Source organism: Notechis scutatus, chromosome 2, assembly GCF_049901735.1.
Source record: "Notechis scutatus isolate UNSWTSFEM ecotype Mainland chromosome 2, rNotScu1.2, whole genome shotgun sequence".
In the NCBI taxonomy this organism is placed as follows: Eukaryota; Metazoa; Chordata; class Lepidosauria; order Squamata; family Elapidae; genus Notechis; species Notechis scutatus.
Genome location: NC_142010.1, coordinates 163,436,188 through 163,448,175, shown reverse-complemented (window position 1 = coordinate 163,448,175; position 11,988 = coordinate 163,436,188). Strand labels below are relative to the sequence as shown.

Sequence of the window (11,988 nt, the reverse complement as noted above, 5' to 3'; positions counted from 1 at the left end):
ATCCAGGAAAAAAGAAACAAAACCGATCTAAATCTGGGATTTGACAGGAATGTTATTGGATGTAATTCAAGTGTGGTGTCTAGATCATTAGAGACAATTGGTTTTGTATGTGTGTAAGCTACAGTATCACCACTGAGAACCTGTTTGTCAAGAAATATATACACAGCCATTTACCTTAATTATGATTAGTATCAAAGGAAAGGCAGATGGGCAAGCTGATGTTATTAACCTTTTTTTTAAGAGGAAGAAATGGAACCGGGTAAGTCAGAAGAGTCTGGCGGGGATTATATTTTGATTTATCAGAATTGTAGCTGAAAATATTGAGTGACCATATAAATCTGTAAGGTCCCAGAAGTTTCCCTGAGCCACCGAGATGCCAAAGGGAGCGAGACTTGAGACGAGGCTTGCAAAACTATCAGCTTTTATTTATAGCCAAAGCAAAAGCTGGGTGACAAAACTATATCCAAAACATGCAGACAAAATGCATGTAAGGAATAGCCACAACCCTGCAAGAGTGGCTCAGAGTATTATACACATTTTACCCTGTTAGAAATGAAGTTTACCCAATCAGAGACAAAGGTTCCCAACCAACAGCGTTCTTTGTTCAGGTCCCCCTATCTCTGCCTACCTTATCTATGGAGCATTCCTATAGGGGAGTTTTCCCTCCCTGGCAAGTTCTTTATTCAGCAGAATGCTTTCAGGATTCAGATTCTATGAGGCAGGAAGCTCCCTTTTATCTACCTGATAGTCCTGGGTAACAGTTTCTTCTATATTTTCCAGGATGTGCCTAGCTTCGAAGACAAGAACAGAAGCGAGACACAGAAGCAAGATAACAAACTTTGTACTAATGTAACCAGTATCAAGGCTACAATTTACTAAACTAGAATTAATTCCTAACAACTAATTTCTGACAGTATACAATAATATAAGCAGAAGCCAATAACAAAGCTTAATCCCCAATAAATGATTTCTAGCAGTATATCATATCAGAAGCAAACAGCAAATATTGGTTTGATCACTATACTCCTTCAAATCTAATTAATAAATATTTTAGCCCTGACTTTTTATATATGATTGCTTTTATATATGTATTGTTTAATTGGATTATTGTATGCCCCCAGAGTCAACTATAGTGAGAAGGGCAGCCATATCAATCTATAATAATAAATTTGGAGGACATCCGATTAATTAACGTTCATCGCTATGTATTGCGAGTCAAGCATTTGGCTGAATGTTGTGTGCTCCTAAAGTGTCTTGTAAGGAAAGAGCCTATGGAGGGATTTAAAACGTGATTTAATTAATTCTGAATTCCATTCCGTCTCATGCATTTGGATCACCACATGGGAAAGAATATGTACAAAACCCATCATTTTATTTGGAGAGAAGTCTTGTGGCGCCTAAACCGGGCAGCCATTAGTCATAAAAATACCTGAGAGGCAAACGCGGTTCTAGAGTCCACGCATGTCTAAGAAACTTCCGTTCATTATTGAAGCTGCTCGTTTCTTTTCGAATAGCAACCCAGCTTCAGGCTTGCTGTACCAATGTGACTTCACCAGCCCCCACGTAAAGCCTTTGGTTTCCTCTGAAGAAGCCATCAGCCGCTCCCGAGCAGTTTGAACCAAGCCCCTCGTGTTCAGTTGATGCTTCTGCCCGCAATCTCGTCGCCGAACCGGATTGGCCGAAGCGCACACGCCGCTTTGCCCACGGAAGGAACGAGGGGGGACAGGCGGGGAAGCACCCGCCTTCCAGTCTGTCCCCGAGCAGCCACCTTGAGGAAGAACCGGCGAGAAGACCCACGGGCCTGCGCTTGCCCGGCTTGGTCAGATCGCCAGGTGAGAGGAATATCTTGCCCCTCCCGCCAGCATGATTCCCCCCCCCCCATTTAAAAAAGAAGACGAGTAAGAGGTGTTCGTGCCCTTTCCGCTTTCTGTCGATCCAATACAATATCAGACAGGCGCAAAGCAAGAGGAGCCAGGTTGCTAGAAGAGAAAGCTAATGCAAAGAGGCAATTCTGCTATAATAAGGCGGGCGAAAGTTCCACGAAGTCTTTGCAAATTTCAGGCAAGCCAGCTAAAGAAAATGAAATCGGGCGGGGTGGAGAAGAATGGAAGAAAAACTTGAGCGAGGACGGTGACCCCTCTTTCCTCTAGTTTTGCAATGTTGCAGAGATCGTGTTCCTTTCTCTCCCTCTCCCTTTCATCATAGGTTCGTTTCAGAGATCATGCTGGACCGCTCAGAACCCTCTTTTGTTCTTTCTACTAGCATGATACAGGTTACAGTACTTTGTCTGAATATCCTCCCCCCTCCATTCTCGCATAATATCAAGTCAGGGTAAATTAACGGCAGGAAAAAGAAAAAGATGATACCACATCTACACTCCTAATAACCCCCGTTCTCAAGGTCAGCTATGTAATTGTAGGGACCAATAGGGACAGTTCTCCAGTTTTGTTACACTCCCCTGTAAGAGGCGTGTAAGGCTGGTGCCTTCCAGACCCTTCAACACCCTTTGGATGACTGCAGGGTGAGGAGAGGGAGAAGGAGCGGGCTTGCCCAAACACTGCCCTCCACCTGAGCTCTCCTGCCTTGGCCTTCAATTGCAGGACAAATTGAAGGGGATACTTTTTACAGCAGGGAGCAGAGTTAAGGGTTGCACCGGGGAACCTCGCATGTCAGACAAGGGCTGCTGTGACCAAAACTTAACTAAACCCGGGAAAGGGAGAGGGAGCTACAGAAGGTAAAACCTACTTTTTTCCTTTTCTCTCTCTCTCATGCTGTGCTAGGTTGAATAATTTTTACAAATATGTTTACACAATTTCTAACTTGCTTACTCATTAACAACAATGGTCAAGATTAAGGGCAACCATATTGGTTTAAGTTTGTGTGTGTGTATCTGAGGTCTCTTACACAATTATTGTCTCATTTAATCTGGATTCCTGAGCCAGGCTGGATTCCTAATTCCTAGTGAATGAGATTGAGACCCTCTGGCATTACTCAGGCGTCATTTTTATTTAATGTCATTTGACAGTATATCAAATAAGTAGAATTTTCAGTTTCAAAATACCTGATTTTTGTAGTTCACTTTTTACACTTTGCAAAAATCAGCATTTTTAAAATAATTATGTACAATAGCTAGTCTTTTGGATATAGTAGTGAGAGTACCATGTGGGTGAACAAAGAACAACAGCTATTTTCAATCTTATGCATATGTTAAAATTTATGAGTAGACAGATGATAGACAGACAGACAGACATATACTAAATGAGAGGCTGGGTTAAATTATTACAGTCTAATAATTTTTTTCATGATTCTTATCAGTGAACTCAGAATTTTTAAGGATAGAGAAATTTCTGTCAAGTAATTCTCAGCTGTCACTGCATATATCGTGTGTTTCAGTTTTTGAGAACAACCTTGTTTCTTATACCAGACCTAACTAAACTATGTTCAGATCATGTGGTTGAATCAAGGCTTAGAATGTGCTGTGGAGATGGGGTTCAATTATTCCAAGTTATATGACAATAACCTTGACTATGAGAGCCAAGAACGACAGCAACTAATTCTGAAGGATCTCTGTACTTCAACAATTGTAAGTATCTATGAATAATGAACTATAAAGCCAAACACACACAAAATGTACAGTTGGATCATTCAAACTGTGTGTGCGTGCGTGTGTTCGCAAGTAATTTGCAGTACTCATAGAACAATAAAATGTTCTTGCAGGCTTTTAAGCTATGTAGTCTGAAAATAACAGGAAAATATCAGCCCTGTTGGCTGAGTTATAATATGATGGTTTTCTCTTGAGTTTTTCCTCTTCAGATACAAGCCATTTCTGACAGAATAGAATGGGCATTATATAAACTGTACGAAACATTACCATCATTCAAACAAGTTCAAAAATTGAACAGTTGAGTCAGTGTATACTGTATAGACAAACAGTGTAAAATGTAAGAACATCCAGAGAAAAGTGCAGCATGAAATGTGATACAGTTTTCTCTTTTTTTGTTGATAAAGTTGTTAAACAGCATGGGTCAAATATGGAGCTTTTGGAGCATTTATTGTAATCTCTCAGCAAGAGAGGTGCGAAATCTGTTGGACCTCCTGCTTCTACATAAAATAACTGGTACAGCTGAAATCTTCTGTTAGCATTACACTTGCCATCTGTTTACACTTGCCAATTACACTTGCCAATTTGTTTAATTTATTTACGGGCATGTGGACATAGGGAAAGGAGATAAAGAAGTAATATGCAGTACTTTCTCCATAATCAAGCCCTAAAAACTTCAAAACATGCTTTGTTTTATAAGTCACTTAAAACCATGCTGCCTCAATGTTTTTGACCAGGTCAATTTAGGGATTGGCTTAATGTGACATCATGTTTAGTCTACATTCTAAACAAATGCAAGAGTTGTGTGAACAACATGACTCAGTATTATAGAAATAATACAAATTGTTGACTCAGTTATAAAACAGGTAATTTTTAAAAGCAGAAAATATAAGGTTTCGCACAATGAAGTATATTTTTTTTCTGTTATCTAGAAATGGCTATGACAAAGGCATGCCTGTTCTTAGTATGTGAGATATAAAATATTACAGTGGATTCACAATGAAGGACAGAGAGGCAGGCCACATTGCCTTTTTTGAAGAGAAATTTCCAAAGCAGTTCTTAGTCCTTTCACTTTACTTTTTCTTCAGCCATTTTCAGAGACCAACTGTAAGAACGCCTCTTCCTTTTCAGTGGCCCTCTTGGCAATTGTCTGGGCCTTTAACACCAGCGGAATTCTGCTCAGCTTTTTCTTCGTTGTCTTCACAATTCGCTTCAGAAAAAATAGGTAAGGCCAAGTCAGTCCTATGTTTTTACTCTCTGGGCAAGATCTAATTCTTTGTCATTCAAGAATTTCTCAAGAGAAGAATCTTGTTTTTGTTTACTGCAGTTCTATACAGACTTTCAGGATATGCAGTAAGCGTGCTGTGGATTCCTTATTGTCACTCGTGAGAGTGTGGTCAAACCTACCAAACACAGAGAGGGCAATAAATGGGCCTTGATAAGGCTCTGGAAGTTTTAAGGGCCAAATTTTCAATAAATGCTCACCCAATGGAACTTAAAACTAAAGAAAACAGGTTTTTACATTTATTTACTTATATAGGCAGTTGTATTATTCTGCCTATTCTCCCTAGAGAAAATATTACAATATGTATATTTCACTAATTCTTACATTTATGAGCTGCATATCTAGCAGAAAATAATTTCCAAGGTAGTCCCAAACAAAGAAATTGCTTGAAAGTTTCAGAATAAACTATTATATGAAGTAATTGAAAGCAGAATGAGTCAATCACCCCACAGGCCAAATTCTGAGTAGCAGCAGCAGGTGTTCAATGGTTTGATCTGTATCCTTATAGCTGGGGAGTTGTGTTCGGATTTGAATGACAAGATTGTCTCCTTACCTCTGCTGAAGAAAAACTCAGCTGCCAATCTAATCAACTGTTGCATGTGAGAAACCTATTTCCTCAAGTAGCAAAACATCTAACTCGGGTGTCAAACTCGTGTCGTCATAGCGGCAACATGTGACGTATAGGGACTTTTCCCCCCTTCAAAACCAGGCATGGGCATGGCCAGCACATGATGCATCTGGCCCACAGGCCACAAGTTTGACACCCCTGATCAAACTCATGTTTGGTGGGATGAATTTTTCAATGATTAACATGGGCAGCATAAATTTATGCAAGAGTTAAGAACACTTTGCCCCTTAAAATACCACCAAAATACAAAAAAGGTGCTGCATTTTTTCCTCTGTCTATTTTGGGAATGAAAAAGAGGCGCTGGTAGGTTGCACAAGGTTCATAGTTTTTGCATTATTGCTCTAAAAGATCATTCAGGCTTGAAGAAATGACAACTAAGTATGATGGTTAATTATCCTAAATTTATTGACAACTTCAGAAACCTCTGACAAATAGGATCCTTCTGTACCAGAATTAGACATGGGGATTAGGGAATTCCATTCCTAGTGGAAGAAAATGTCATTTTTAAGATGATACTTCAGGGAATGTAATTTAACTTGGAAGGAGGGAGCATTTTGGTTCTGGATGATACTTTTTAAGTCAGGGGGAAAAGCAGAGTAGTGAAATGCAGGTACGGTGTGTCAAGAAACAAGCTCTGGTAGCACATATTGGAAGGAAAGGTATAATGCAGTTATTTCTTCTAATAACTCTTTTTTCTCACGTTCTCTCCTTTATCTTCTACAGGATTGTGAAAATGTCTAGTCCAAACTTGAATGTTGTGACTCTCCTGGGCAGTGGCTTGACTTACGGTAGTGTATATCTCTTTGGAATTGAAAAACAGACTCCTTTGAGCAGACCATCCTTAGAGATGCTGATTCAAGTAGGTGAATGCACATTTTGAGAACAATTGTGAGATTTATTATGTATTGATCTTAGTGACATAGTTACACAGCAGATTACTGATATACAGAGGAATCAAAGCAATCAAACAGAATAGGAGGGACCTTGGAGGTCTTCTAGTACAGGGTCCCCAACCGCCGGTCCGCGGACCGATACCGTCCGCGGAACAACTCTTACCGGGCCGCTGGTTGCTGGGCGCTGCCATCTTTTTGGTAAAAAGTGCTTCCGTGAGCTTTTCCGGGTAGAAAGCTCACCGGAAGCACTTTTCATCAAAACAAGATGGCGGCGCTATGCGCTCGGTGAGCTTTTCGGGTAGAAAGCCATTTCTACCCGAAAAAGCTCACCAAAAGATGGCGGCGCCCAGTTGATGCCGGTGCCGGGCCGCGGCGCCCAGCTGATGCCGGTACCGGGCGCGGCGTCAAAAAGGTTGGGGATCCCTGTTCTAGTACATCCCATGTGGAAATGAATAAGATTTTATTTTTCAGTATTTTCCTTTCAGAAGCAGCCTCTGAAAGGAGAAAAAGAAAATAAAAAAGCCTTTTCAAAACCAAGTAGACTTTTGTTAAATTCATGTTGAACTTCAACACAAACATCATGTGTGAATTTGTAAAATATGCTTAATAATAATCTGAGTAGTTTTCTTACCTTTCTATCTGACAGCACATAATCACACCAACTGGGTAAAGAGCCACATTTGAGGGTATACCGCGAACCTTCCCCACCCCGTGCCCCATTTTCATCAGGCCAGCTTAGTGTTTTCTCTGTATTTGTACTGGAAAAATACTGGTGAAATTTTATTATGCCAATAGACCCTTCCCCAGTTTAGCTCCATTTAGTTTTCTGTATCTTCTGCTGCCATCTGGTGCTTATGTGCAATGTTGCAGCTCAAGTAAGGTAATCCTTAATGTGGAAATTCTTGGTTATCCAGATCATAATTTTCTCAGGTGCTTTTTCAAAAGGCAAATGGACTGTTGTTGTTTTTTTCCTGAGGAGGAGGAAGAAGTTTTGCTTCTCACCCAAAAAGCTTAATAAATTCTGGCTGGATAGTGGGGATGATAGAACAATTAGTACTGACAGGATGGGTGGAGGTGGGGGGGTCAAATAATCATATTTCTTTGCAGTCATCTGGTCGTTAGCATTCTCCCTGAGAGCTCTTGAGGCTACTAGGAATTTATCTGTGCCCTCAGAGTTCAAATTGGGTGAATCTTCTTGGACCTGCTGAAAGGATAGCTTTGTACAGTAGACAGGAGATGTGTCTTATCCTCCCCCCTCTGTTGAGGCAGGGTTGCTCAGTGTTAACATAAATGATCTCTTTTACTCCTCTTTCAAACCAATGGCCCTCTCTATCCAGAATGTGGGTAGATATATGGCAACATATGACCATAACTGTTCTCACTTTTTTGGGGCAGACTTTGTGAGAGAAGGGCTGAAAGCCTTCCCCTCTACCCATTAAGGAAATGGGTAACAAAGTCTACAGATTTTATATAGCTTGAGGCTTTAAACAAAAAAGAGAATGTAAAATTCTCCCACTTGTGGGTTGGGGATGAGATGAAGTAACAGCAGGAAAATGGTGTTGCTATGGTATGTTTATGCCATAGTCAGGAGCAAGTGGTGCACGAATTAAATCTTCTTATATATTTATGAATATTCCATCATTAATGATCTTTCTTTGGAGATGGGGTTGGACAAGATTCAAACATACCACTTATTTTTAATCTTTAATCTGTGTATCCCAGTTCTACAAATTGGCAATACTGCATCTGCGTACTTCAAATTTGCGTAAGTGAGGAGCAAAGTTCAGAGCAAGGTTTGATCGACTCCCACTCTGCCTGGGCATGCGTTATCTGATTTTTAAAAATTGTAAACTTGTAAATTCACTAAAAATGTGTTGAAGTTGCTGGTGTCTCTTGGGAGTTCAAATCCATCATTGGATAACTCCTGTCCTAGCAAATGATCAGATGAAACAGGTTTATATTAGCATTGCCACTTCCTATGCCTGATCAACTGCTGAATCATTGGGTAGGTTCAGATAATTTACTAAGCCACAACCAAAGGTAAGTTTTGGTGTTACATAAATATAGCCACTATAGTCAGCAATGATAATTTATAACTGATGTGAATCCAGTCATTCTGATTTAACGGGGCCCTAGTACATGGTTCAGTAGGTTCTTCATTCCAAATAAACTTTAGGAATAAACATTCAGGCAGTCAGATGATACAGAGATATATGTGTTAGCTATGAATTATGGTGCAGCTCCTTAGCTCATACTTAGGTTCTGATATTGTAGCCCCTCACCTCATATTTAAGTTCTGATATAAATAGGTGACTCCCAGGCATCCCTTGTCCCCATCCCTCCCTTGAAGATACTTACGTGTACTTGTTTTTAAGACAAGTTTTTAAAATGTGGCTTCCTCTGTAAAAGGTTACAGTAACTATTGTCTATCTCAGTAACTATTGTCAAACTTATGGCCCACCGGCTGGATGCATCATGCACTGGCCACGCCTACCCCCGGTTTAGCAAAGGGGAAAAAGTTGTGATACATCATGTGATGATGCGACGCCGCGAGTTTGACATCCCTGGTCTATCTAGTTAAGGTTACAGCTTGAGTTTTAGAGCTTTAATTATGAATTTGCTGGGTCAGTTATCTTCTGTTTGTATACTATACTTGCTCTTTTGAAAATGTGCTGTGTCTTCTAGAATAGGTTGCATATAACTTATCCAAGAATAGTACAAATCTCCCCTACTACATTTTCTACATTTAGACTGATGGATCTTTCCCATTCCAACAGGTGAGAATTTGTATATTATACATAAGTGGTTCCTTGGCTTTGGGTCCTATCCTGGGAAAGAGTTGGCGTTTATACAGAGTATTCACTCAAAAGGTGCCAGACAAAAGAGTGGTAAGTCTTGCACACCGAAAGAGGAGCAAAGCTGGACTTTTTGGTAATAGTTCTTGTTGCCATGCTGAGGTTTGCATGCAGGCTGTTTTTAAAAACTGTTCTTGCTTGAGCACACTTCTGGGCATAAAGTTGATCAGCATCTACTGCAATGCAACTGCTCTGGGGAAAATGCACAATTTTATTGATAAATTTGACTGTAATTCATGGTAATACATGGTTTCTATTTTGGCACATAGAAACCAAATACGATTAGACATTGTGGTTTTCTTATTCATTTTTTTGCCTCATCCTTCCTCCCAATCACTGGTTAAAAACAATCCATTACTTTCCTCACCCTCATAAATAGGAAGACTCTATCGTATTATTCAAAAGTGTAGTTGCAAAAAAGCAAAAAGTGCCTGCTTGAAAGCCTAAAACAATCAAGAATAGTGCTTTGCCCAGCAGAATGGTTTCCTGCAATAATAAGAGTTCATATTATGTTGACAAATGAACAGATACATGGACACACAATATACTGAATAAGAATAGGGTTGTTAGCAATTTATTTTAATTTTCTGTGGAAAGGAGGGGATAAAGTTTTGTTAGTCCAGGAGTTGGGGCATGTCATGCCCCTGGTAGAATTGGACTCTGAGGGAGAGGAGGAACAGCCGACAGGGAGTGGAGGTGTGGCTCTGGAGGTTGTGGAGGAGGCTGGGGAAGGGCTGAGGCTGGCTGGGCAGTCAGAGGAAGAACCAGGCCCATCCCCTCTGTATCCTAGGACACTCAGGGAGGAAAGGAGAAGGCAACAACTTGCTTACGGGAGAGGAAGTGGCAATGATCCTCCTCATTGGTTACAGCTGGGGAGATGAGTATATAAGATAGATGGTTAAAACACAGGTTGCCAGAATGTTCTGTATCCTGTACAGATGCAGATAGATAAACTCCACAAAACATCCATAACAAAGTACTTTTATTGGTTCATCAGGTATCCTCATAACTCACATTTGTGATGAAGTTCTTCTTTAATGACCAAACTTTTGCATATCTGTCTTGTAGGTAAAAAGATGGTTTATCTCCTATCCCTTTTCTCCCATTTTGTAACGATAGAAGTAGAACAGTTACCACGAGTCCATGAGTTCAGCCAAGAGTGAGGAAAACTCCCCCAACCCATCGAGGGTCAATTTAGTGACCAATTAGGATTACAGATGTGGTCACGTGGCATGGACTACATTTCCCAGGATACCTTAACTACATTTACCATGATGCATTCCCTTAAGGGAACAGCTCACAATTGCTACCTAACTATCCAATTCCCATACACTGGCTGGACAGCACACAGAAGCAAACGGGTTTTATTTTGGTCTGAAGTTATCTTGGTTGGCGTCCCTCCAACAGACTGTGCCTTGTTATATCCTTGAATTTGGTAAATACCTCTCCTGTTCCGTTGTGGACATTTCGTCATTGTAGTTTTTTTTTTTAATTGCACCTCTATCTGCTCATTAAATTTGGACTGTATTGCTTTCTTTTGAAGACTATTTTTGAGTACGTTTTATCTCCAACTGAGTATTATTGAACAGTGGGGCCAAGTTGGAGGCAATAAAGGACATTTATTTATGTTTTGGATTTTGTTACGTTTGTGTTACACTCTGAGTCATCACAGGGCATTTGTGAGAGCAAGATGCTTTGTGAAACTGACCTATAGAAATTTTCTATGTCATCCTGAGGGGAAACTATTTGTTGGCACTGTGTTGAATCATAGAGTTTGAGGCGTATCAGTGATGAATTCCAGTTTACTTCAGCGATGTTATTTACAGTCTGCATCAAATGCCAGTACTAACCTAATCTATAGGTTATATATATAACCTATAGTTAGCCCCCCATTTCCTAGTCACACCACAACAAATTGTACCGACTTACTACGTATTGACTATGCAGCAGTTAACATTGAAACAGTACTACGTAACCTAAAGTCATCCATATCTATTGGCCCTGATGGATTATGTGCCTACTTTTTGAAAAAGCTCGCCACTGCCCTAGCTGAAGCGCTAAGCACAATCTATGAGGTATCTTTCACAACTAGCTCCCTGCCCAACTTATGCTTATTAACCACGGTCATACATATTTTTAAAAAGGGAGACCCTAGTCTAGTAGAAAATTACAGACCAATCTCACTGTGTTGCGTCACATGTAAAAGTCATGGAATCAATTATAAACCAATCCATCACCCTACACTTAGAAACAAACAACCTACTTTGTAACAAGCAGTTTGGTTTCAGGAAAAATTTGTCCTGAAATCTGCAACTTCTACACCGCAGAAACATTTGGACACATATCTAGACCAGGGTAAAGCAATAGATGCAATTTACATAGATTTCTGCAAAGCCTTTGATTCAGTGGTGCACGACAAACTACTGCTGAAACTTAGTTCTTACGGCATTTCTGGACGCCTGCACAAGTGGATAACTACATTCCTGTCAAACAGGCAACAAATGGTCAAAATAGAGAAGGCCCTATCAAATCACCAGTTAATAGCAGTGTCTCCAGGGCAGCGTCTTAGGACCCATACTCTTTCTGCTTTACGTCAATGTCCTATGTGACAACATTAAAAGCAGCTGCGTCCTCTTCGCTGATAATGTAAAATTATTTAACACCATCGACAATGCTGCTGCCCTACAAAACAACCTTGACTATGTGTCAGAATGGTCGTGCAATTG

At 40.3% G+C, this 11,988-nt stretch overlaps 1 protein-coding gene across 7 annotated transcripts in view; it reads left to right on the top strand.

The window, feature by feature from the left end:
* Positions 1-1,515: 1,515 nt before the first annotated feature.
* GPR156 (G protein-coupled receptor 156) overlaps positions 1,516-11,988 on the top strand; it is a 29,589-nt gene continuing 19,116 nt past the window's right edge. The window contains exons 1-6 of one of the 7 annotated variants that reach the window (XM_087957208.1): positions 1,718-1,832; positions 2,601-2,734; positions 3,446-3,583; positions 4,690-4,826; positions 6,238-6,373; positions 9,185-9,295. In XM_087957208.1, coding sequence (XP_087813334.1) covers positions 3,449-3,583; positions 4,690-4,826; positions 6,238-6,373; positions 9,185-9,295 — 519 coding nt within the window. In that variant the 5' untranslated portion in view covers positions 1,718-1,832; positions 2,601-2,734; positions 3,446-3,448. Of the gene's footprint in view, positions 1,833-2,600; positions 2,735-3,424; positions 3,584-4,689; positions 4,827-6,237; positions 6,374-9,184; positions 9,296-11,988 lie in introns of those variants that run through there. The other 6 variants (XM_026675431.2, XM_087957204.1, XM_087957207.1 and 3 more) reach the window with 6 other exon arrangements.